This window comes from Phascolarctos cinereus, unplaced genomic scaffold (assembly GCF_003287225.1).
Source record: "Phascolarctos cinereus isolate Bilbo 61053 unplaced genomic scaffold, phaCin_HiC Scaffold_8;HRSCAF=390, whole genome shotgun sequence".
In the NCBI taxonomy this organism is placed as follows: domain Eukaryota; kingdom Metazoa; phylum Chordata; class Mammalia; order Diprotodontia; family Phascolarctidae; genus Phascolarctos; species Phascolarctos cinereus.
In genome coordinates, this window is record NW_027556291.1 from 19,348,758 (window position 1) to 19,376,416 (window position 27,659).

Below are 27,659 nucleotides of genomic sequence, written 5' to 3' on the forward strand. Positions count from 1 at the left end.
AGCTGCTTCAATCTGCATGCAGAGTTCATCACTTCTCTCTCTCTGGGGGTGGACAGTGTTTTTCATCCTGGGTTCTTTGAAATTATTCTAAAATGGAGTAGTCATGTCCTCCTGAGATCACCAACATTTGCAGCCCGCCACCACCACCACCACCACCACCGAGTCATCCTGAACTGTGAGACTGAGATTCATACTCAAAGTTCCCCTTTGGACTTTTCTGTCTTTTAAAGGATTAATTTTGTCATTAAGGCAAGTCAAGAGGAGATTAGCTTCTCTGCTTTTAGCCTAGAGCTCCAGGCAAAGTCTGCCTAATTAAAGCCCCCATCACCACATATTGATGAGTCCATCAAGAACTACTTAACTATTTCTTAAGCATTTCCTACATTTCCAGGGCTGTGCTGACTTAGCAGTGGAGATTTAAAGAAAGAGGGCAGTAGTCCCTGGCCTCAAGGAGCTTTCCAGGGAGAGAGCACAGTGGGAGAGGGAGAGAGGGAGGGAGGGGTGGGGAAAGAGAGAGAGAGAGACAGAGAGACAGAGACAGAGAGAGACAGAGAGAGAGATGGAGAGAGAGACAGAGAGAGAGCTCAATACACACGCTGTAGATGTGCCAATGTAAAACAGGACAAAGGACTGGGGGTTGCAGGGAACCAGGAAAGGCCTTTTACAGAAGGCGCCATTTGAGCTGATTCTTGAAGGAAGCCAGGGCTCCTAAGAGACAGAGGTGAGAAAGAAGGGCGATCCAGACATGGGGGACCACTGATGTAAGGACACAAAGAAAGAGGCCTGTATGAGGAATGGCTAACAGGCCAGGATGGCTGCACTCCAGGGTTCATGAAGGAGAGAAACATCTTAGAATACCTGAATGATAAGAAGGTGCCAGCTTGTGAACACTTAAAAATGCCAAACAGAGGGGTTTATATTTGATCTTAGGGGTAACAGGAAAGCACTGGAGTTAAGTGCGTAATTTATCAAGATTTGTACTTTAAGAACATCTCTTCTGCAGCTGTGTGCAAAATGCTTTGGAGCAGGGAGAATCTTGAGGCAAGGAACCCAATTAGGAGGCTGGTGCAAGAGTCTAGGAGAGAGGTGCTGCGTGAGCCTGAAATAAGGTGGTGGTTGGCTGTGTGACATATTGGAGTGATGTTATGGAGAGAGAAACAAGATTTGGCAACTGACTGAATGTGTAGGGTGGGTGAGAGTGAGAATCTGAGGATAACACCACAGTTGCAAACTTGGCAGACTGGAAGGAAGGGGGTGCCTTTGAGAGTAAAAGGGAATTTCAGAAGAGGGGCACGTTGAGACCTGTTGAGCGTGAGATACCTTTAAGACACCCAGTGTGAGATGTCTAATAGGCCATTGGTTAGTAGGACTGGAACTCAGGAGAGAGACTAAGTCTGGGTATAAAGATCTGGGAATCATCTACAAAGAGACGATTACTGAGCCCATAGGAGCCTCCATGACCCCTTTTCCATGTCCATTCCCCCTCCCCACAGGTTCTCTGTCATAAGCTCAACTCAAAATGTCGCTTCTATTTCTACCTGCATAAATTTTAATCCAAATTGTCTTTTCCATGCTCCAGAGCATCCTCCTCCCTCTCCTGGGGGTTCAGAGATTTCCTCACATGAGTATTTCTTCTTAATATCCCTGTGCTACCTACCCACCCTCTTTATCTATTGTTTCAAGCAATCCATTTTAGTCAGTTGAATTTTTTAAAACATTGTTTTCTCACTTTCAGTTTCCCTGACCTTCCTCACTATCGGCTTGTCTCTCCTTTTCCCAGTCTACTTCTTCTTCCTAATTATTTTGATGAGTGAAATTTCCCAGAATGCCAATTTAATGCATCATGAAGGGTGGGGGTAGAATCATAATTATTGAGAATATGAGGATATTACTGTTATACTGAAAATAGCACAAAACAACATTACCTAGGAAAAGCCTAGCTGCTAGCTCTTTGACAGCTTTAAAAATTCTCCCAACCCCAGTAATCGTAGTTAATGTAGAGGAAAAAATGTGTCTTACACTTCTCATTTGTGATATTTAGGACTAGTAGACAGCCCCACAACTAGGATGGGTAAGTGGCACTCTGCCCCAGGCTGCCCAATTTCGAGGGTGCTGGTAGCACTTGCAGCCCTTCAGCAACACAGAAACAACATCGCTTAGCATCTAATTAGCAAGAATAATTAGTTAAAACAGGAAGCCTCATGCCAGCATCCTAGAGCTTCTGTTTTCCTGCCTGGAGAGGGTGATGTCCATTCTCACCCCACCATCCCTTGCAATGAGGTCCCACCTGGCGACACTTTCTCTGGGAATGCTTTGTACTGCTTGCCTCAGAAACAGACATTGCTAATGATGATCGGTTGCAGTTGAGGGAACATAACCTTGATTCTGAATGTCTGTCAGTATTTCTGCCCATTAACATGCCTGTCAACACTTCTGCTTGTGGCTCATGCCTATCTGTGTTAGGACTAGCTCCTGAAATCTGGCTCCTTCCCTGGCCTCTGGTGATGGAGGTCATTCAAGAAAGCACACCTCTGATTAGAAATGCTTGGGATCTCTCTTGTCTTGGGGACATCAGGAGAAGAGCCACAAACCTTTGCAAAAAATTGCTCCCCCATTCAACTTTAAAGCTCTCCTCAGCCCTGATTTTCTGGCTGATTTGTTTAAAAAAAAAAAACCAACCCTGTTTTCCCCAGGATACTTGCAGCTTAGAATACATCTGTTTTAGCAGTTTCCTTGATCTGCTTTTAAAAGAAATCCAAACACTTTCATATTAGCCCATACCCTGCCCCTTCCCTGGTTACCCCTTATCTTTTCTTCCTTCAGAAAATATGTACCAGTTACCTACTATGGGCCAAGCACTGAATGCTTGCCCTATTTTCACAATTTTTCACGTGGACATCGTAACAATACCAAGCTTCTGAAATGCTTTTAAAAAGACAAGTGAAAAAAGACGCTAAAAGGAAATCCAGATGTTCATTAAATATTCTTGTAAAACCAATTTGTAAAAGAGCATAAATCAGGAATATGACTCTTTCGGTGGCAAATGTTTTATAAAAATAAATGTTCAGTTGTCAGTAGTTAACAACCCAATGCTCTGACAACCAGCCCCATTCTGCTCTAACCAGGCCGTGCTTTCCCCTCCCCTGGACTCTCCTCCATAGTTTTGCATGAATTTACTTATAGCAATAGTAGTTGTAAGAGAGCTGGAAGTACACGTAGAAGATTATATCATTCACATATATGCCCATTTTATAGATGAAGAAACTGAGCCACTCCCCCCCCCAAAAAAAGGAAGTGGCTTGCCCAAGGTCAAACAGTTAACTAGTGCAAGGGCCAGAACTAGAACCCAGATCTGCTGCCTCTTAATCCAGAGCTATTCCCTTTTGAAGGGATCATGGTCTGTGGGCTTCTTTGGTATCCAAGGAAGGCTTCCAGCACAGTGGGTGGCCCTCCTGTGGTAAATTTATGGAAAACATGGAGGAGAGTTTCACAGATATGGGTGAGTGTGAGCTGCACTGTCCTTGTCAAGTAATGATGCTAACAGTTCTCTTAAGTAAAAATGCTAATAGTTCTTATGCATGGAGCCTTCGAAAGCTTACAAAGTGCTTTACATGCAGTCTCTCATTTGAGGAGCCCATTAGCTCAGTCAGGTGGGTGCTCTTATTATCTTCAATTTGATAAATGGGCAACCCAAGGCTCAGACAGGTTAGGTGATGTACCCATGGTCACACAGCCAGTAAGTGTCAGAGGTAGGATTGGAAGCCGGACTTCCTGATGCCCCATCTAGCTCCCTCAACTATCCTCAGGCTTCCTCTTCTTTCTCCTATGAAACTCAGCATATCTGCCCTAGTATTTTATATTGAATATTTGTTGTTCAGTCATTTTTTAGTTGTGTCTGACCTTTCGTGATCCCATTTGGGGTTTTCTTGGCAAAGATACTGAAGTACTTTGCCATTTTCTTCTCCAGCTTATTATACAGATGAGGAAACTGAGGTAAACAGGGTCACACAGTAAGGAAGTGTCTGAGGTAGGATTTGAACTCGGGAAGATGAGTCTTCCTGACTCCAGGTCGGGAATCTATCCACTGTGTCACCTAGCTGCCTCTTTATATTGAGTATTCAACCTAATGAAGAAGGAAATGGCAAACCACTCCAGAATCTTTGTCAAGAAAACTCCAAATGGGGTCATGAAGCATCGGACACAACTAGAAACGACTGGCTAAAACACCATTCACATTACCCCTCTATGGTAAAAGTTACTAACTGACCCCTTATTAGAGCATGCCCTTCACCTCCTCTCTTCTGAAGTAGTCCTACAGGCTTTGGGAATCATTACATTTCCAAGCTCTTGTTCAAAGTGCTGTGATTCATTAGCATGTTTCTTATGAACCAGTCCAATTTCTAGTGACATAGATAACAGAGGAAAGAGAGGATTTCTGACAGCAGAAATCCTTTCCGCGTGATTAGACGCACATAGGAGGAGCCGCTTCATGCAGGAAGCATTGAAGGGGGTTCATTTTGATGGGTACCACAGTGAATGTGGGATTACCTCTCCAAATGACTACTAAATAAAAGGAGCTAATCCAGCCAGGTTTTCCTCACCAGTATAATACAACTAGTTTACAGTCAGCCAGTCAATAAACACTTACTAAACATCTACTATGTGCCAGGCACTGTGCTAAGTACTGGAGATGCAAGAAAGGTGATGGCCAGCCCCTGCTCTCAGGAGCTCACAGTCTAATGGGGGACACAGTATGCAACTATGGACGAACAAGGTATGAAGAGAACATGTGAGGAGCACTTTAAGTTTGGCAAAGGCCTTTTCCTTTCATGGTCTCATTTGAACCTCACATTGACCTTGTGAACATAGGCGCTATTATCCCCATTTCACATATGATGAAACTGAGGCTTTGAAAGGTGCATTGACTTGCCCAGGATGTCTGAGGAGAGATTTGAACGCAGCTCTGAGCCCAGGGCTCTGGCCACTATATTACGCCATTTCTGTAGCTCAGGAACATCCGACTCCCAAGAAACTTTTCCTTATCTGCAAAATGAGGCCTTTCAAAGGGCCTTTCTCATTCTAAGGTGCTCTGACCTTATTGGAAACAGGCTTCCAGAATGAGAAGGCAGCCCAGCCAGAGGCCCAGGGGGTGCCAGGACACAGAGCGCCTTGGTCACTTTCAGGTAGCCACGGAGGCTAACTCGGCCCCTCTGTGACTTCCACCCACTGTTCCTAGTCCTGCCCTCCCACATGACAGTCACTCAAATACTTAACAAGGGCTTCCTGTTCTCCCCCCCCCCACTCTCCAGTCCAACCTCTGAGGCCAGAGTCAGACCAATTCCTCTTTTCCATGAAGACCCTTAAAATATCTGAAAACAGCAATTGCGCCCCATCCCCTCCCTGCCCAGCTTTCTCTTCTCCAGGCTAAAAGTCCCAGTCCCTTCATCCAATCCTCACGTGACAGACTCAAGACCCTTCATCATTTTTATGACTCTGCTCTGGATGCTTTCCAGCTTAGCCATTTTAAAATGGGGTACCCAAATAGGATCAGACCAGGACAGAGTACAACAGAACTACCATTTCCTAATTCCTCTCAATACAGCTCAACCTTACTTATAGAAGCATACTACTGACTCATATTGGCCTTGTGGTCCACTAGAACCCTAAGATCTTTTTCAGACAAATTGCTGCCTCCCTCACAAATATCACCTACTTCACAGGGTTGTTGTGAAGACTAAATGAGATCACATCCATAAAGCACTTTGCAAATCTTAAAGCACTATATAAATGCTCACTATTGTTATGAAATAAGGCTAGGTAGAGGATCTATGATTTCCTTGTTTTAGAGAACTCTCAGGTACAGAAACTCCCTCTACCTTGGCAGGTTGACACCTTCTCTGCAACTTCTGTAATCTTTAAGAGTTGCCCAGATCCCTGAGAACCTCTAGAGAATTGCTTACAGTCACAGAGCCAGCATTTGTGAGAGGTCAGACATGAGCCCAGGTCTTCCTGTGTCTCCTAGGCCATAGGACCCCTTGTTACCATTATTGTTATCATCTTGTACTTAGAAAATTGATTTTTTGAAATAAGTCTCAGATTTGAATGTATTCCTGTTGAATTTAGGCTTCTTAGAGTTAGCCTGCTCACATCTTTTGGGTTCCTGCATCTGCTATCCAGGGTGGTCCTTCTGCTTCCTGGCCTGGTGTCCCTTGATCTGCCTGCTTTCTCTGCACATTTAAGAGAGATCAAGGGAGGGCAAAAGGGAGAAGGAAAAGCACTGTGCAACAGCAGAAGGAGCACTGAATTCACATGCTTTCAGCCCTTTTTCAACTCCTTAGCTTCCAGGGCTGAATTTTATAAGCATCTCAAAGGAGAGTTTGAAGCAGGGGCCTCAGTCCTCCGAGTAGGTAGCTATATGGTACCACAGTACATAGATCACTAGGCCTGAAGTCAGGAACACCTGAGTTCAAATTCAGCTTCAGACACTAGCTGTGTGACCCTGGGCAAGTCACTTCACCCCAGCCTCAGTTTCCTCAACTATAACCTTCCCAAAGCCTTTTGAGGGCTTCCATCTGGATCTGATGGCAAATCTGAAGTGACTTCCAGAACTTTGGTTACATCTTGGAACCCCTTGGCACAGCAGAAAGAGGCCCGGCTGGATGTTGAGTCTGAGGGCCTGGGTTCAAATCCCAGCTCTGTTACTATTTGTATACGCTGATCAAGTTATCTAATCTCCCTGGGCCTCAGTTTCTCCTCTGTAAAATGAGGGCTTTGGAGTCAATCAGGGATTCTTCCCCTTTGTGTCCCGGCCCTTTCTGGCAGTCTGTGAACCCCTTCTCAGAATCAGGTTTTTAAATGCATAAAACAAAATACTTTGCATTACAAAGGAAATCAGTGACAATGAAATACAGTTCTCCAAATATTTTTTAAAACTAAGTTCCTGGCTCTAGGAAAAGAACCCTGGGACTAGATGATCTCTAAGATCTCTTCAAGTTCTAGAACAAAAATGGAACATAAACACCAAAGGCAAGTTTTTGCATTTTTGAAAAGGTGCTCCAGGCATATTTGTGTTAAAGAGGTTTTTTATTTGGGAGAAAAACTTACATAATAACCTCAATTATATAAAGGAGAACAAAAGAACGTTGATCAATGTAATCATGAGAATGGAAGCTCCCTGAGGACAGGGACCTGTTCCCTTGACACAAGCCAGGTCCTTAATGAACGTTTGGTGAATTAACCATTGCAATGACCAATCTTATCTTCTGAGGCCTAACAAAGAAGATGCCTCCCACCCCTCCCAAAAGAGGAATATATTGTCAGGCAGGGCCCATGGGTTGGTTTGTTTTGCTTAATGGTACTTCTTAATTACAAGGGAGGGTTCAGGGGGAGCAAAGGAGGAAAGAGAGACAAGAGTGTCCTTTTATTCTCTTCCCTTCCTCCACCAAGGGTTTTGTTCTTCAGACTTAAATCACAGTTTCGAGAGATTCATTTTCTATATTTGCCTCAGTTACCTTTGGTGGCATCCATGCCTCCCACTGCATACAGGGCCCCCACTGTAGATTTTCGCGGCTTGGTCCGAGGACTTTGCATCATGGACCTTCTCTCTGGCAAGAGATGATACTTCATAGCTTCCATCAGGAGCTTTTGACATTCCAGGTCGTGCACGAACATGGTACTATTCTCGAGATCAGCCAGTAACTGAAAAACATTAATGTTTGATATGATACCTTCTTTAAAATCCTCCTCAGATGTCCCCTTGGGCATCTCACAGAATTTACCAATGGAGCACAAGCTCTGGCAGGTCCTACTAAGGTGAAAGGACTTTAGGATATGGGCCTGGTTGTGGCCTGTCATCCAAAGACCTGCCTATACTTTGATTACAAGCAACTCATGGAGACTGTCTACTATGGAAGTAGGAAGGGTTGAAATCTTCGTCTGTGGAGGAAGTCTCCAAACATATGAAGTCACAGTCTAACACATGAATTAAAATAGAAGATGAGAAGAGATTTAGAACCATGAGCAAGAGGAGACATGAGCTCTAGTTCTACCCCTGAGAGAACTTACTTCTTTGGGGTGTACTTGATTTTTATTTATTTTACTGTACAACATACAAGTCTTAGCACAACAGTGATTTAGAAATACGAATGGTGCTCACTTTAAATATTGTGCACTTAACCTCTTTGTAACTTTGAGGAAATCTCTTCCCTACTATGGGCTTCCACTCTCTGAAATAAAGGGACTGGACTTTTCTGAGTAGAGTCCAGGAGTGGGGAATCTGCAGCCTTGAGGCCACACACGGCCTTCTAGGTCCTTGGGTACTGCCTTTTGACTGAGTCCAAGTTTTACAGAACAAGTCCTTTTATTAAGGGGATCTCTTTGTGAAGTTTGAATTCAGTTAAAGGGCCATATTTGAGGACCTAGAGGGTCACATGTGGCCTCGAGGCCTCAGGTTCCCCACCCTGGACTAGACAATCTCTTACATCTTCTAGCCAAGAAATTATACAATTTTCCAGTTCTAGGAAAGAAAATAATTTATTTATTGAAATGATATAGAAAAATTGAGATAATGAGAATAGTTGACATGTATAGGGTTTATACACATTAACTCAATTAATTCTCACAACAACCATTTTGGTAGATACTACTTCTTACCGTCACTCTTCAACCCTTCGCAATCTAGCTTTTGACCTAATCACCAAATTGAAATTGCTCTCTCCAAAGTCACCAAAGCTCTCTTCATGGCTCCATCTACTGCTCTTTTCTCAGTCCTAATCCTCCCTGCCCCGTCTGCTGCATCTGCCTGGTGACAATCCTCTTCTCCCAGATACTCTCTCTTCTTTGGGTTTTCTTCACGTTACTCTCTCCTGGTTTTCCTCCCACCTACATGATCACTCTCTTAACTTTGGATGGCCTTCAAGGTTCTGTCCCAGGCCTTCTTACCTCCTCCCTCTACACATTCTCTCTTGATGACCTCATAAGCTCTCATGGGTTCAACTATCACCTCTATACAGATGACTCTTAAATATATATTACATATAAATATAAAAACATGTCTGTACATGCACATACATCTCATACACAGACATATCAAATCCCAGCCTCTCCCCATGCTCCAACCCTACATTACCACTTGCCCTGGAGACATCTCAAATTCAACATGTCCCAAACTGAACTTATGTCTTTCCTTCCAAAGCCTCCACTACTCCAAACTTACCGATTTCTGTTGAAGGCATGGCCATCCTGCTAGCATCTCAGGTTTGTGACCTTGGCCTCATCCTTGACTCCTCACACTCCATCACCCCATTCGTCCCATCAGTCATAACATCTGTCATGGCTGACTCTTTCTTTCCATATGCCCTCACCATCTCTTGCCTACATCATTACAATCTGCTGCTAAGTGATTGCCCTGCCTCTTGTCTCCCCACTCCCGTCCATCCTCCACTCAGCTGCCATTTTGGCAGCTTATCCTTAAATGCAAACTTGACCATGTGACTCCTCTACTCAAACAACTCTAAAGGCTCCCCATTGTTTCTAGGATAAACAGAAACTCCTCTATTTATCTTTGGAAGCCATAAATATTTTGGCTCCAATGCATCTTTTTAGTCTTATTATACATCACTCATCCTCTCCCACTCTGTGATCCAGCCAAAGTAACCATCTCTCTGTTCCTCACTTAGGACACGCCCTCTCAGTCTTCTACTTCTGTGTCTTTTCACTGGCCAGCCCCATGCCTGGAATGCACTCCCTCCTTGCCTCTGCCTCATGGAGTCTTCCTCTTCTTTAAGACGTGTCTTAAGGACCATCTCCTGGGTGAAGCCTTTCCTGTGAAGCCTTTCCTGATCCCCCCACCTGCTAGTGCCTTCCCTCTCAAACAACCTTGTATTTAACTACTTTCTCTCTATGTACTATATTTACTTTATATTGATACTGTACATGTATACTCAGTGTCTCCCCATTAGAATGTAATCTCGTTATAAGCCAAGATGGTTTCATTCTTTGAACTTGTCATCTCATCACCCAGCACAGTGCCCGGTACTATATGGTGCTAAGAAAATGCTTGTTGATTGACTTACTGATTAAATTAACAGGTTTACCAAAGATGCTTTGTCCTCTTATGAATCTGCCTAAGGGGCCTTGCACTGCAAAGGTCCTGGGCTTGGTCCTCAGGCTGCTTTTGATTTAGGGTGGCAGGAGGGCAGTCACAGTCTCTCTTAACCCCTATAGGTACTGTCCCTGGATAGACCCTTACAAGCCAATAGGCATCTCTGTGGAATCAAATCAGGAACCAAATAAATTAAGATAAAACTTGGAGCACTTAGCAACGCAAAACATTACATATTTTTAGTGTTTGTAGGGGGGAAAAAAGGAATCTTTATTTTTTAACTTCTTACGTGAGGTTGCTTGTCTACCAAGTCCTAGCCATGGTATTCACACATGAACAGTGATGGATGACTCAGGTTTACTGTGTATAGAGGCATATGTATGCATATACACACAGGTCTACATATAATGTATGCACATACATACTGTGTATAATATATATAAATATACACATGCATGCATGTGTGTGTGTGTAGACACAGAGCCCGTATTCCTACAGTATTGATCATTTCCACCCTGAAGAAGAAAATTTATCATGGTTTATCAACAACCATGTAATTGTAAAATAGAAATGCACTCAAGCATCTGCTATAACACTGAGGAATTCATGAGTCAAGTCAAGAAGCATTTATTGAGCTCCTACTATGTGCAAGAAGCATTTATTGAGCTCCTACTATGTGCCAAGCACTGGAATTAAAAAAAAAAACCATGGTCCTTCCTCTCAAAGATCTTAAAGTCTAATGGGGGAGACAACATGTAAATAACGATAATCAGACAAAATACAGACAGGATAAACTGAGGGTAACTTCAGAGGGAAGACACTAGTATTAAGGGGAACTGGGAAGAGGTACTGGAGAAGGTGGGACTTTAGCTGAGACTTGAAGGAGTCCAAAGGATCCAGGAGGCAGAGATGAGGAAAGAGAGCATTCCAGGTATGGGAGACAGACACTAACAATGGTTGGAGTTGAGAGACAGACTGTCTATTGCAAGGAACAGCAAGGAGCAGGCCAGTGGATTACAGAGAGGTAGAGAGAGGGAGAGGGGGGGAAAGAGAGAGAGAGAGAGAGAGAGAGAGAGAGAGAGAGAGAGAGAGAGAGAGAGAGAGAGAGAGTGAGTATATGTGTGTGTGTGTGTGTGTGTGTGTGTGTGTGTGTATGTGGAGAGGGAGGCAGAGTGAGGTGTAGGCAGGCTGGAAAGGTAGCAAGGGGCCACACTATAAAGGGCTTTAAAAGCCAAACAGAGGAGTTGCTATTTGATTGGAGATAAAAAGGAGCCCCCGGAATTTACAGAAGAAGGGGTAGGGGTAGCAGGCTTCCACTTTAGGAAGATCAATTTAAGAGTGAGTGAGAATATTCTTAAATCCTCTCTAAAGGACAGGGTTTGATTGGTTGGTTTGGGGCAAGTGAGGCCCAAAGAACCTCCTAACAGAATCACTTCACCAGAAGGCTCAGAGGTTTGTGGCCGTGGCAATCAGCTCCTCTACCGGTCTGGGCAGGATTATCATTCTAGGTGCCAGTGGACTTGAAGTTGGGAAGACCTGGGTTCAAATACCACTCCATGTACTTTATTATCCGTGTGATTTTAGGAAAGTTACTTAGCCTCTCTGTGCCTCAGTTTCCTCAACTGTAAATGGAGATAATAATAGCACCTGCTTCACAGCTTGTTGTGGGGATCAAATGGGATAACATATGGGAAATGCTTTGCAGACGTTAAAGCACAATATAAATGACTACTCTCCAGGGCTCTAGCTTCTCCTGGGCCTCCCTGCTAAGGCTTCTCTCCTCATTTCCTCACCAGATAGTAGGCAGCAGCAGGAGACAGAAACAGAATTCTAGGCAGTCTGTTTTGTTGCCCTCTGACACTCCTTTGAGGCAGGAAACTGGAATTTGATGCATTAAATGAAATTTCAAGAGTATCTATGGATTTCCTTCCTCCATGGTACCTCTCTTTATCATTACTGCATCTAAATAACAGCTGGATGTAGCCTTTGAGGCACATAATTCATAGGATCATAGAATCTCCTAGTTAGAAACAACTTCAGAGTCCAGTCAGTGTCTAAATAAGATTCCCCTCTGTACTTTGATATATCTGCGATGTCATTGATGTGGGTCCTCTCTCCAATGGCACAGAACATAACCCATTCATACACTCTTCATTGTGTGACCCTCGATTACGTCCTCACATAAGTCTCCTGTAGGTTCTTGCCCTACCACGTCAGGAGCTTTTCTCTAGGTCTCTTGACATTAGGTGTGTGCTGATGAGACACGGAGGTTTTTCATCAGTTAGATCTCATTCTTTTTTCTGCTCGTGTAGCTCTCTGATGTCATTCTTTATGCCACTTCTCCTGTGTGATTCCTCAATGATAATGTGTTGCAGCCTACTCACACCCGCCATGAATTGCTCCACTGCCCTTCAGATGACTCATAACTTTAATTTTTCAGAGACTGTGCTATTCTATGACTCACTGCCATATAATTTCACTAAAAGAATAATAATAGTAAAAATCTGGGCCCTTCTTTCATCTGGAAGCTTGGGGATATTAAAATCACTGCACAATTCCCTAGAGACAATCCAGCTGCTCTCCTCCTTCTGTTTCATTCTGGAGCCACTTCACTGTTCATCCACAAGGTCTGTCAAGATATAGTCATACAGATAAACCAGCTCTACAGGCTGTCTATCCAACTGTGTACCATAATAATTTAGACAATGGGCTTTCTTCATCTGCTTAGGTTTTTTTTTTTAATGTGGATGGTTAAGCTGAACTCTTTTGGATGATTTTGAATCTTTGTTCAATATTCTGGTTCTAGATTCAATAAGCAAAATGTCATTTGCAAACATGAGCATGTGGAAGACCTTACCATCTACAAGGAGTCCTCTTCCATTTTGTTCTGAACTGGATATCCTCTATGACAGTAGCAAACACCTTTGGCAAGCATATAGCTCTCTGTTTTATGTCTTGTTTTATGTCAGTAGTCAGGGAGTTGGGAAAGAGGTATCTCTATTCTTTAATTTTTCAAAGAATCTGGGATGATTTTGCATGTGCACTGGAGGGACCATTCTGGAGGAGGGCCTCTAAGGCAGCAGTTTATTTCACCAAATCAAATGTTTCATAGTCAACAAACAATGTGCACAGTGGGATCTTATATTCCGTACAACTTCCAGTCAGTTGTAATTGACTAAATTTATTTTCTACAAATTATATTCTCTACATATTATATTTCCTATAAATTGTGATTGTAAAGATGTGGTCTGTTGTAGAATATAATTTGTCCAAGTTTCCTCTTCCTTCCTTCTATCTTCACAATAATGCCCTTTCTCTGTGTGTACAGCAGACTTTGCTCATCAAGATTTTTATAGAGATGGAAAGCAGGCCTATGGGGCAGGCCTTACTGATAGTCATCTCACTTCCCCTTTTGCTGTTTGTATTTTGCCCATAGTTGGGGAACGGAACAGCTAGGAAGCTGGTGTCACTGAATCACAGAGAATATGGAGGGAGGGGGTACGTAACATGTGAGAAGACTTGAAGAGTAGGAATGGGCCAATTCATGGAAGGCTTTAAAAGCCAAACAGGATTTTTTTATTTCGTCCTGGAAGCAACAGGGAGCCATTGGAGTTGTGTGAACTGGAGGTGGGGGGAGGTGACATGGTCAAACTTGCACTTTAAGATCAATTTGACAACTGAGTGGAAGCTGACCTGGAGTGGGGATAGCCTTGAGGCAGGGAGACAAACGAGCAGACTTGATAACTGAAAGTCTTGATAATTGATTCTTTAAATCCCCCACTATTTTGTCAGTTCTCACACAGGCCTCTTTTGTGTACATTTGGTCTAATCTAACTGTGATTCTCGTCTTCCTTTAGTAACATTTCTGCTTTTGAAGGGTTATGTTATATAACTGTGGTGTTAGAATCCAAATTTGGAGTTCCACTGTCATTAATGGAGAAAAGAGTTCATTATAGAAATCTTTACAGATTACTTATATTTTTCATCTGTTTGTTGAACCTGCATTTTTATCCTTAAATGTTCTTGTGATTATCTGGCTTAAATGGACATCTTATAAAACTTTCCACACATTTATTTTTTTCTCCATTGCTAGTAGCTATTTTATGAGGTTGTACTACTTATCCACCTACTCTATGTATTGCTCTTAGAAGTGTCAAATTTGCTACCTGTTGGACTCCCTAATCCATCCCCAACCAGATTAAAATGTAACTGGGAAATGTTTAACAAAATAAGTAAAAATAAAATGCAACACAGATAATGTTAATTTGTGGTTTTCTAAGTCAACAGCTGGTAGAGATCCATTCCCATTTGAGTTTGACACCATTGCATTCTTCAATTGTCCCCTCCATAACATTTTACAAATGAATTTATTTTGTATTTTAAACCAGGTTGCCCTTGGTTCCATATCTCTCTGCTTGGCAAGAAGATCAAGTGTTTGCCAGCTGGGGCGAGTTTAGTTGTGGCAACCGATTTATAACCGGTAAATTTGTTTAAGTAAAAGTGACAGTGTATGTTAATATCTGTTGTTTTATCCATTTCCCATTTGCTTTTCCATCAACTGTTTTAAAAAATAGGCCAGGTTAGAGATAATTCAATTATGTACCATATCTTTTCATTTCTATTCTTTCATCTAATTAATTTTTGTTCATTCAGGCTAGTAATCTATACATAGACAGTTGGTTCATAAATGTTTCCTACATCAGTGGGCAGTTCTTTTCTGTAAATCATTACGTCTTGCTCACTATGTAAGTTTTGATGCACCCTAAGATTGCATCAGCTTTTCTGGCTGCCATAGCATAACTGATTCACATGGATCTTACGATCTACAAAAACTCGAATTTTTTTTTCAGATGATCTATCTTATACTTGTAAAGTTGATTATTTGAACCCAAATGTAAGCCTATATTTATCCCTCTTAAATGTCATCTCACCAAATCCTTATCTATATATTAATCCCCAGAAATCTTCTGAAAAAATTTAGATGGATTAATAAGGATTTGGATTATTCCCAGTTTGGGAATTATGATTCGAGTTATTTGTATCAATTTCCTTACCTGTGGTGGAAGTAATGGCAGTCTAATTAAAGATAGGAGCATTCCCAGGTGTTGCTGTCTGTTCTGAAAATCATGCTTCACCCATATCATTAAAGCATGGAATATAGCTTCTTCATCTGGCACATTAATGTCATCACTAGACAAGAGTTTTGCAATTTCATTAGCTGGAAGTAGGAGAAATTCCTGGTTCTTTGTCACCTCTACAAAGTGTTCCTAAAAAAGGAAGTTACTTTAGTGAGACTAAACACATTTTAACTCCACATCAAAATAGTACATCTCAAAACATTTCCTAGGATTAAGCCCCTGAGGTTGATATACCCAATCCAATTTGAGAAGCAGGTAAATGAAGGCAAAGGAAAATGATGAAAACCGCTACTGAGACACACAGATTTTCCAGATTGCAGGGGCCGTCATGCCCCTCACCACTGCGACATGGAAGGGATAACTATATTTGATTCTAGAAGCAATAGGGAACCACTAGAGTTTACTGAGTAGGGGGTGACATGGTTAGACCTACACTTTAGGAAAACCACTTTGGTGGTTGAATGGAGAATGGAATGGAGTGGAGAGAGACTTGAGGCAGGGAGATTCACCAGCAAAATACTGTAGTAGTCCAGGCATGAGGCTGAATATTTCTGTGACCAGAAACAAAACTATTGCTTTGGAGCCATGACCTATGAATGAGCCTCTGGGTAGGCACAGGTAGGCTGGTCCTTGAATGACACATTACATTCTACCTCAGTCCCTGGGTCTATCCTCCAAAACCTTTCCAGTTAGGTGGAACCTATTAGAGTTTGTGATCTATTGGTGCAGATTACAAAAGTCCAGGGGCATGATGAAGATTTGCATGAAGGTCCTATAGCTTATGTACTACAGTATCAGGCACACAACCTTCAGCTTGTATGTAAAGAATATGTAATCCAGAATTGGGGGATGAGGGAGGAGTCCTACATATGTTCCTCTATTACTCAGTCATTAAATATTCAAGACTAGGGTCCTAAGGATTCAAGAAATATGAACCCTAGGCATGTAGAAGTATGACTAGGCACAATGGAACATGAGAGGATTGGGTGCTACTACTATTAGGCCTGTACTCTCTATATCTCACACTACAGTCTTTGGATTAGTAAAAAGATGCTCTCTGAACGTTTTCTGTATAGACCTTGCAAAAAGGGGCTAATTTTCTTTCATTATTACATTACTCATTTCCTTATTACATTACTCATTAAGGAAAATGAGGTAATAAGGAAAAGAGACGCAAAAGCACTTTAAAACATTAAAATCTCTATGTAAGTGGAATTATTAATATTATTTTAATTTAATTTTAAAGTTGTATTGATAACTTTTGCTTGTATATAGCATTATTTTGAGTTATACTCCCTGCCTCCCTCCTCAATAACTACCTTATCCATTGAGCCTTCCTCAGTAACCCCTTGTGACAAAGAAAAACACTTCAGCAAAACCAACCAACACAACGACCATGCCTGACAGCATATGCAACATTCTGTGCCCATAGTCCTCCACTTCTCCAAGAAAATGATGGAGGTACATTTCTCGAAGGTATTATTATTATTATTATTATTATTGTTATTATTGTTATTATTATTATTATTATTATTATTAAAGTGATTTGTAATGTTAATTGGCTGCCAGGAGCTTGAGCAGTGGAAGAGGGAGTCATATTAACTGAATAAATGAAGTTTGGATGCTTGTATATTAGCCTAAATAAAAATAATTTATTTGGGTCAGACTGCCCACGTACAGTACTTCTAAATAAGAAATTGCAGAGGATCTTTCAATTAAGTTTAAAGACTATGATATAAACCACCTCCACCCTGGGGTACAATTTTGTTTGTCATTTTGGGAGAAACCCCTTGCGTGTTCCATCTTAAATATTTTCTTTGTCACTGTTGTGGTTTCTACTCAATTTTGTCTATCCAGCACATCGATTTCATCAAACTCATTCAATGATTAGAGTACGCTTTGTGAAATTCTCTGTCAATAACTCTAGGATTGTAATTGAATACATAAAAGAATTGTGAATTCTTTTTCGACACCAAACAATGCATCACAAACATTTCATTACAGCATGTCTCTTGGTTATTTCGACAGTGTGCACAATATGGACAAAAATAACTGGGGCGGGGTGGGATTAAAGAGGACACCAGCATGGCATTTTAATGCACATCCTGCTTTAACACTGTTTCAGTCACATAGTAGGAAAAGGAAGACAAATCCATTTGGAGCTACAGAAATAAACTCAAGCTGTTTATCAGAAAATGTTTTGTCTGCTGGAGTCAGATACCAGGCAGGAAACCGTTAATACTCGAGCTTTAAGAACTGAAGTAATCTCTCAGGAAGTTCTCATGTTTGGCTTTTGTGGTGGGGTTCATCGTTGAACTAGCTAACTGCTCTTTCTTTAGATTATAAGGAATCAGCATTTAGGGCAGAGTGATAAAAATAGCCTCTTTAAATGACACATTTTCAAATTTGAGCCTGTCACAAGGCAATTCTACTAGTAGTGTCATTGTCTCCTAAAGTGCCTTGGACAGTTCATATCTGCGACAGTCTCCATGAAAAAGACGGTCTCTTTAACCCACTGCAGAGAATTTCTGTCTTGTGCAGAACTGTCACTGTTAAGTACAGTCCACAGCCCTAGAGAAACACTCCCATTTGGTTAAGTGAATGAAAACAGAGATGGGGGCTGAAATAGCTTTAAATCTTTAACACCTCTCCCAATATCAACATTGGCAGAATTGCTTTGCTTATCATATCTAAAATCTTTTGGGTTCTCTTTCATGTGTATTACTTCACCTTTAGCTCTGGTAGTATCTTTCACATTGCGTTAATCTGAAGAAAAAGAAAGAATAAATACTACTGGAGTTTTTCTTATCCTGAAATATTGATCTCTTAATTTGGTTTCAGAGCAAGACCTCCTTTGTTGATGTCATTCCTAGCAAGGGACAACAGTGAGTTATTTCTCTTCACTCATTTAGGGAAAGATTGGTATTTGTGGTAATGTTGCATTTAATTTCCCTTATTTAGGTTCTCTCTCTGCCCCCACCATATACTCTATATTTTGTCTTACTTTCTATAATTTGACTGCAGGGCGAAATTTTGTGGAAAATGAAAATCCTTGGGAACCATTTCATACAAATGTGTGATTGACCATTACTATTTCTAATGGGATCAAGATGACTTTGGAATTATAGTAATTTAAAGGACTGACTTATCAGCTCTTTGTAGCTACCCAGATATTTCTTTTTTATTTTATATTATTATAAAACATACAGCAAATATACTTTCAGAAATCCAAGTTGAGTAATTCTGAACCCATCTCAGTTGGTACCAATCCAGTCATACTGTTATAGTTCCTTACTTCAAAAAAGAATGCAAAAAAGAAAGGAAAATAACTGTGTCACTTTCAGGAGCTATCTCCAAATTTAAAATTGGAAATGTTACAAAACATTGTTCAAATCAGGGCCTACAAAAAGAATTTCTCCGTATATATACACAGTTCAAATCCTAATGACCTCAGGCAGGTCACTTCATCTCTCTGTGCCTGTTTCATCCTCTGCAAAATGGAGGCTACTGGACAAGATGATACATAACGCCCCTTTCAGCCCTAGGTCTCGGATGCTAGAAAAACGATGCTTTCACCAAGAGAGTCACTAAATAGTGCATACCCTTGGACTCAGTGTTACCATGACTAGGCCTATATGCCAAAGTGATCAAAGAAAGAAGAAAAGGACCCACAAATATAGAAGTATTTATAACAGCTTTTCTGGTGTTATAAAAGAACTGGGCTGAACAAATTAGCTATTTGAATGTCATGGATGGCCACTGTACTGTAAAAAATGATAAAAGGGATGGTTTCAGAGAAACCTAGGAAACATGAACTGATGCAGTATGAAGGAAGCGGGACCAGGAGAACAATTTATACAACAACAACAATGTTGTAAAGATGAACAATTTAGAAAGACTTGAGAACTCTGATCAAACTCAATGGCCAACCACAATTCCAAAGGATCAATGATGTAGTATCCTACCCACTTCCTGGGAGACAAGTCATAGATTCAGGATACAGAATTGAAATATACATTTTTGGATTTGGCCAGTGTGGGAATTTGCTTTGCTTTAACAAACATCCATAGATTCTTGTAATAATATTTGTTATAAGAGCTTTGGGCTTTTCCCCCAATGGTGGGGGGAGAAAGAAGGGATAAAAAACAGGTTTTTGTTTATTGAAAAAAATTTAAAAAAGAAACACATGTCTTTGCAAGGTTCAGTTTGAGGCTATGCTGGGACTTTTGTTTTTGCAAGCTGTAGGTACAAAATTTAGGTGTAGGTAGTTGGTGTGATTAAAAAACCCACAAAGCAGATAGCGAGTTGTACAGCCTGCTAAAATCATGGCAGCGGAAATGAAGAAGACTATCGCGCTTACCATCGTGTAGTCATGTGCCACCTTCAGGAGATACATACATCCCTGTGCATCGCCAAATGAGCGGATCCCTAAGCAGTTGGAGGGATGGAGCTGCTTGATGAGGAAATTGCAGCACACTTCAATGACTTGAGAAAGCTGGAGGAGACAGGCTGCAGACAGCAGATTTTCTATGGTGTCTTCCTTTAATTCTAAGACACCTAAGATACATATAAATATATATATAATATATGATATATATATAATATATACATACATATATAAATATATATTATATATATATATACACATACATATATAAACATAAAAATACACACACACACACACACACACACACACACACAAAGTGAGGATTGGTTATAAGGGATATTTAGCCCAGAGCAGAAAATCCCCAGGGGCAGGCTAGCTGTCTTCAAGTTTCTGAAGGGCTATTCATGGGAAGTGGAATTATTAGATTTGGCCCTAGAAGGGAGAACCAGGAGAAATGGGGATAAATTTCAAAAAAGCAGATTTAGGTTCAAGGTAAGACAAAACTTCCTGACAGAGGGGGTGGCACAGTGGCAATAATTTGGAGTCAGAGGGCCTGGATTCAAAACTCCTCTTTGCCATTTATCACCTGTGTGACTCTGGACAAGTGACTAGATCTCTTGGCCTTGCTTTCTACATCAATGAAATGGGAGGGTGTGGACTCGATGGACACGAAGGTCCTTCTGGTTCTAGATCTATAATTCTAGAACTATCCTAAAGCGGAACGGTGCATTCCTTTGTCACTGGCAGTCTTCAAGCAGAAGTTGAATGATTGGTGGGTGTGTTGTGATGAGGGGATGGTCTGGACTACAGGGCTGCTGAGGCCCCTTTCAACTCTGAAATTTCAGGACCCTGACCTTCTGAATAGTGGGAGAAGTTACATGAGTAATCATTGTTGGTTGGAAGTAAATAGAGATTTAATAGCCAGAGGAAGAAAAGGAATAAATATCTAGCACAGGACCCAACCCACTGCTTTCAGGCAAGACTGTGTCCAGATAATTATAGAAAGGCAGCTCCCTAGAGTCTTATACAAGATATAAAATGTCTATCGGTTTTCTGTCATGCTACGTATTATCTGTCTCTTGCCTCTTTATGCAATCTGCATGTTAAATATCTGTAATTCAAGGATCAGGAACTACTGATATTCTTCACAGTACTCGGATATGTTATGGTTGTTTAGTTGTTCAGTCATGTCCAACTCTTCGTGACCCCGGGGACCATAACACACCAATGCTGTCCACAGGGTTTTCTTGGCAAAGATACTGGAGCTGTTTGTGATTCCTTCTCCAGTAGATTAAGGCAAACGGAGGTTAAGTGACTTGCTCAGGGTCACACATTAAGCATCTGATGCTGGATTTGAACTGAGGTTTTCCTGACTCCAGGCCCAGCACTCTATCCACTGAACCATTTTGCTGCCTCTATTTGGATGTGTACTCTCATAATAATGATTAGAAGCCGCATGATACAGCAGAAAGTGTCCTGGACTTGGGGTCATAAAACCTGAATTCAAATTTTGCTCTGCCTGTTCCACCCTGGACAAGCCATTTATTCTCTCTAGACCTTAGTACCTTCCCCTGTTGGCCAAGATGGCTTCCAATGCTCCTCCTAGCTCTAATATGCTGTAATCCTATAAAATGGGGAAGTAGAAGCCACACATAAACAGGTATGTCATTACCAATTCTTCAAGTGTCTGGGACTCCGTGAACTAGTGCCAAAAGATGATGTGATCAGATATGTGAGGGAAAGGACAAAGCTTTGATCTTTGCCTTTAACTTTGGGAACATGGTGAAGTTGTGGTTACCTGTGTAAGCATAGTGCACCAAAGCTTTCAGCGCATCTGGGTCTATTCCCTCCATCTTGATCTCCTCTTGTTTGGCTTCCAGCACATCATTAGTAAACATTGCAGCAAAATAGTCTGATGCAGCACTCAGTACCAGCCTTGAAATAGGAATATTTCAGAAGAATTTCAATTAATCTATCATATTATTAGAAAGCACAAAATTTAACTTTAGAACATAGATAAAGCTGCCTTCCACATGATACTTTGGGGGCTGTGAAAGTGCTCAGTGAACATCAAAAGGGAAATTAAGAATGTGGGCTTGAATAGCTTTGAAGACCTCTCTGAATCTTGTTTTTTGTCCAATCAATCAACATGTCTGCTTGTATTTTGTACCCATTATATGTCAGGCCCTTTGCTTAGGCACTGGGGCTACAAGCACAAACAATGAAACTGTCTCTACTTGCAAGCCCTTTTTTAAAAAAAATGGGCCTTCTTGTTCAGGATCTTTTCAAAGCTATAATCAATTCCATATCCCTTTTTCCAGGGCTCCAGTTTGTTTGATATTCTAATTATTACTGCAGCAAACCAGAATAACAGTAAAGTATATATTCTTTCCTTATTCTTGAGAATTCTTGCAATCTCCCCTCCCAACTTCCAGTTTCCTCCCCACACTGCAATTGTTCCGCTAAAGTAGAGCACCAAACCTGTGGGCTGGGATTGTGTGATGTCCAGCAACGAGGAGCACATCACAGAGCTGTTTCTGCTGGAGGTAGTTCTCCATTTTGCGGATGGTCTGCTCTGCATGATTGGTGGACTGGAAGAACTCCTCAGATCTAGCACTATTCATTCCCAAGGCTGGACAGTTATTCACAGGTAAACTGAAAAGAAGAACAGGAAAAGGAAAGGGAATGGCTGCTTCCTTTTGCAAACAAAGATGTCTTTTTCCCCCAGTAAGATTTCAAACACCCAAGAAGAATTTAATCCCAGCAACTACCAAAAAATAACCTTTCAATTTGTTCTCAAAGCTTAGTATTTTTTCCCTGATCAATGTAGCAACTTCACACGAAGTGAAGTAGTTACAGTAACATTATGTTTGGAAGGGAACCAAGAAGAGATAGCCCTTGATTCAAGTACGTGGCTAATGGAAAGTAGAAAACAAACTTCAAAAAGTGACTCTTTTGGGGCAGCTAGGTGGTACAGAGCACCAGCCCTGAAGTCAGGAGGACCTGAGTTCAAATGTGACCTCAGGTCAAACACTTGACACTTACCAGCTGTGTGACCCTGGGCAAGTCACTTAACCCCAACTGCCTCAAAACAAAAACAAAACAACAATAACAACAAAAGTGACTCTTTGGGTAGACTGGGAGAAGGGGTATTCAGAATAGCACACCATCTTGGGGTGAGGGGAGGGACGAAATGGGGAGAAAATTTGGAACTCAAAATCTTGTGGAAGTGAATGTTGAAAACTAAAAATAAATAAATTAATGTAAAAAGTGACTCTTTAAATCTTGTGATTATTATGAATGTGTTCTCCCAAATCTCCAAATATTTGGTGGAGCTGTGAATTGGTCAAGTCATTCTAGAAACCACTTTGGAACAATGCCCCCAGAGTCCCTAAATTGCACATACTCTTTGACCCAGTGAGACCCCAATGAGATCCAAGGCAGAGAAAAAGGTCCGAAATGGACAAAAATATTCATAGCAGCTCTTTTTTTTTTTAGTAGCTTCAAATTGGAAACTAAGGTACCTACCTATTGGGGAATGGTTTAACAAGTTATGGCATGTGAACAGAACAGAATATGTATTCTGTCATATGAAATAATAAAACGGATAGTTTCAGAAGAAACTGATGCAGAATAATGCAAATAGAACTAAGACATCAATTTATATGCTAACAATAACTTTGAAAGCCTTTAGAGCTCTTTTCACTGCAATGATGAGCCATGAGTCCAGAGGATAAAGCATGCCACCCACTGCCTACTAGAGCAAGATGATGGGCTTAAACTGCAGAATGAGATGTATGTTTTTGGACAAGGACAACATAGAAATCTGTTTTGCTGAATTATGCATATATTGTGAGGGTTTTATTCTTTAAAAGTTGCTCAACAGTGAGAGGGAGAGAGAATAAATGCTTGTAAAAATAAATAAAATAATTTTTTAAAAAGAAAGTTAAGCCTCCCTCTGTGTACTAGAAGTACTAACTTGGCTTAATTCAGTGAGAGAATGAAGGCATGGGCCAAACCTTTTATTTATTTCCTCTGCTTTGGGACCTTGTGTCATCATTTGGGAACTAAATGAAACCTTGTCAGTGGCTCTTCTTACTTGCCTTCCACCACTCTTTGGGACAGGCCTTTTTTTTTAAACTGGTTTACTTGAAGGCTCCCCTGGCACAATAAATAGTCTACAAAGCAATGAATTTTTTTGTATCCTCACTCTGTGCATGGATTGGGCTTCTCCTCTTTTCTTTACTCCAGTGTGGTCCAATCTCTACAAATTAACTCAAGTGCTCACTGGGTTCCTAGTATGCAAGATGGTGGTCTTTAAAGAGAAAGAGTTCTGTAAATTCTTAATGCAGTGTAAAGAGTGCCAGAATTCTAGTCACAGGGTTTGGTTGCAAATTTTAGCTCTGCCAGTTACTAGCTGTGTGACCTTGGGCAAGTCACAACCTGTGTCTGCCTCAGTCTCCTCATCTGTAAAATGGGGATAATAATAGCACCTACCTCCCAGAGTTGTTGTGAGGATTGAATGAGATAATACTTGTAAAGCACTTTGCAAACCTGAGGGCACTCTTGAAATGCTGGCTATTATTAAAAGGTCAAGATGACCTAGGTAACACAAGGTGGTGGTTTTGTTGGTTTGTCTGTTGTCTTTGCTACATCGGAGGAAAGCAGAAGAGCAAAGAAGGGAGAGGAGTACTGCTAGGGATGGAAGGGTTAATGATAATGGCTGGCAATGACAAGGTCGAGCTGCCCAACTCATTCTGCTTGTTTTCTATGCCAAGGTAAAGGACAGACCAAAAATGGCCAAATGGGAGCTGAAAGACAAGAGAAGTAAAGAGACAGGGAGAGAGCACGCAGCTGCCCTTCACACATTCAAGTCACTGGACCCTGATGAACTAGCACATTGTGTAAATTTTCTATGGGAGACTTCCAAAAAAGGCATCGACAAGAATCACATAGGATGAGAAGGCGTGAATGGGTCATGATCTGCACTGGGGAGGGAGCACCTACACCAACGACAATCACACGTCCTTTGAGATACAGAAACGTAGCAGGCTGACCTACGGAAAACAAACATTTGACTGCCATAAAGAAAGCAAGCCTGGGCACTCAAAAATTATATGGAAGTTACACAGGTGAGAAAGTACTCAAAGCACAACTAATATAGTCATCGAAATATATGAAAATAGATAAACAAAGAACTCATTGGAGTAGCATCTCTCAAACTGTGACTGCCTCAATTCATTTCATAGCCCAAGCTTTATGTCTTCTAAGACATTTCTTATAATCATTTCTATAAAGATGTTTGCTTCTTAGAATTTTGTAACTGCAAAGACCATCCTTCCTCTAGGAGATGTAAATGAATTGTTACTGCTTGCCACAGAAAGACACACACATGCACACATTTATATATAGCTATATTAATAATTAAGATCTTCCTCCCCTTGTTAGGATCTCTGTGTATTACAAGTTTATTCCCTCTCCTCTAGAGAAGTTGAGTTAGCATTCTTATGTAGAATCCCCAGGGAAGAAGTTATAAGCACATCCATTAGAGATCCTTTGATTCTCACTTGAGAAAACAACTCACAGCCATCTTCTAGGCATTCTTCCTGAACTCTGTGAGAAGATTCGTGTCCACATTAATTGGCAAATATACTGCATACCTATGTAGTTAATAATTGTTTCTTTTGCTTTCATCCCTCAAACCATCTGACAAGGTCTCCCCCTTGCTTTACAACTTAATAGAGAAGTGTCCAACTAGACCCAAATGACCCCATAGCACTTGGGACCATAGATAAAACCTTCCCTATCCTTCTTCTTGGACAACTTGGAATAAAAGGGAAACACTTCCATCCCACATTCTCATCCCCATCAACTAATTACTGTGCTCAAAGATCCCAAAGCATAGATCTGGAAGTAGAGATAACAGGTAACATCTCCCCCCCCATCCATCACTGTTCTGGAACATCCTCAGAAGAGGAAGCACCCCTAGCCCATGGCAGAGGAAGCTTGGAAAGTGAGTTTTGTTGTAGTCACACCACCAACTCAGTCTGCAAGCAGATTCAGAGCATTCTACTCCTCTCTCAAGCTGGCAGAGAAGGAAAATCCTTTTATAATTCTCCCTGGAGAGTTTATATGGATGTTTTCCTTTTCCCCCTCTGTAGTGTAGATGCTGATTTGCCACATAATCAGTCATTTCAAGAGGCTTTTGCTGCTAAATGTAGACACTCACAAAGAGAACCCTCAGATGACCTAATTTCCTCACACAATAGGTCTAGGCTACAAAGGCATCTTCATGCTCATGTAGTTCAACCAAGTACGTAATCTCAGCTACAACATTCCAGACAAGTGATCTTCCAGCCAGTAAGGACTTGAACAATCCCAATAATGGGGAACTCACTAAGTTCATAAGGCAGCCCATTCCATTTTCAGAAAAGTTGTGGAAAAGTTGATCCTCACATGGCGACAAAATTTTTCTCCCTGTAACATCCATTTAGATCATTTGAGGACTGGCTATCATTCCCCTTCCTGCTCCCCCTCGTCTTTTCTTCTTTAAGGTAAGTCATACAGAGATCCCTCAACTGTCCTTAAACAAGTTTTAAGTCTCCTTATCATAGGATCCCTCCAGTTGTTTGTCAGTGACCCTGCTAAGACCCCAAACTGGTGTTCTACCAAGTATAGGGAGGACAACTGAACGTTGTGGAGTAGAGCAGAACTGTCACTACCTTTGTGTTGGGCTCTAGACTTCTATTAACGTAACTGATGGAGCAAACGTTTGAAAGCTGAAGTTCACACTAGCTATTTTTGCTGCCACAGTGTCCTGTTGATCTAGATGGAGCTTGTAGCACTTTTTTCAGATGGCCTGCCAGATCTATCCCATCCTGCACTGGTGTGGTTGATTTTTTGAACCTAAGTGCAGGACTTTATATTTATCCCATAAATTCTATCTTGTGAGACTGAACCTAGTGTTCGAGTCTGTGAAGATCTCCTGGGAGCCTAATTCTGTTATCTAATAGCAGTGACTGTCCCTCCTGAATTACTTTGCTACTCTGTCTGTTCTAAACTATTCTTTAGGCCACAGAAAGTCAGTCTATTGATATCTAATACCTGCTTTCAGTAAACCTGCAGGTTTTGAAACTCCTAGACTGGCTGTTAAATTTCTTCGACTGAAGACTCTTCATTGTCAGCTGTGATCTGGTGACCACCCTAGGCTGTAGTGGTCTCTCCTTACCCAGATGCCCTATGACATTTGGCAAGGAATCACATATAACATCTCAGCTGTCTTGAACTGGTCTTTAAACTTTTTGCTATTGTCTGACTTCTGTTTTTAATTTAAAATATTTATTGACTTCTCATTTATACGTTGCCTTCCTTTCCAAATTTATTCCATTCTCTCTATCCTGCAAGTCACACTTGTAACAAAATAATTAAGAGGAAAAAAAGACTTCATTAAAACTAGCCAAATATTAATCAGATGTGACAATATGCAATGTTCTACACTCATTGCCTCTTGCCTCTTCAAAGAATGAAGAAAGGTACATTTTCTCAGCTTTTTTTGGAGGGACAAGTATGGTCATTAGAAGTATATACCGTGCAGGTTCTTTTTGTTGTTGTCATACTTAGTTATATTTCTGTAATTATTCTGTATTTTGTCTTCCTGATTCTCCTTACTTCATTCCACCTCAGCTCATATAAGTCTTCCCATGCATATCAGAATTTTTCATATTCATTGTGCAGTAGTAATCCACTACATGCCACCATTTAATTAGTCATTCCCCAATCAATGGGCACATACTTTGTTTGCAGGTCTTTGCTACCATAAAAATTCTGATATGAATATTTTGGTGTCTATGGGAATTTTCTATCTTTGGCTTCCTTGTGGTATTTCTAGCAGTTGGATCTCTGAGTCAAAGGATATAGATATTTTAGTCACTTTCTTAGCATAATTCCAACTGCTTTCCAGAATAGTTGGACCATTTCATATCTCCTCAACTAGATTTTAAGCTCCTTAAGTGCACAGATGATGTCCTATAGT

General features: G+C 41.1%; 1 protein-coding gene across 2 annotated transcripts in view; it reads right to left on the bottom strand.

The window, feature by feature from the left end:
* Positions 1-27,659, bottom strand: part of KLHL4 (kelch like family member 4) — a 186,863-nt gene that overhangs the window by 23,377 nt on the left and 135,827 nt on the right. For both annotated transcript variants that reach the window (XM_078147932.1, XM_078147933.1), the window contains exons 2-6: positions 22,109-22,282; positions 21,426-21,562; positions 19,601-19,797; positions 15,157-15,369; positions 7,512-7,698 (exon numbers count right to left, since the gene is read on the bottom strand). In XM_078147932.1, coding sequence (XP_078004058.1) covers positions 7,512-7,698; positions 15,157-15,369; positions 19,601-19,797; positions 21,426-21,562; positions 22,109-22,282 — 908 coding nt within the window. The remainder of the gene's footprint in view (positions 1-7,511; positions 7,699-15,156; positions 15,370-19,600; positions 19,798-21,425; positions 21,563-22,108; positions 22,283-27,659) is intronic.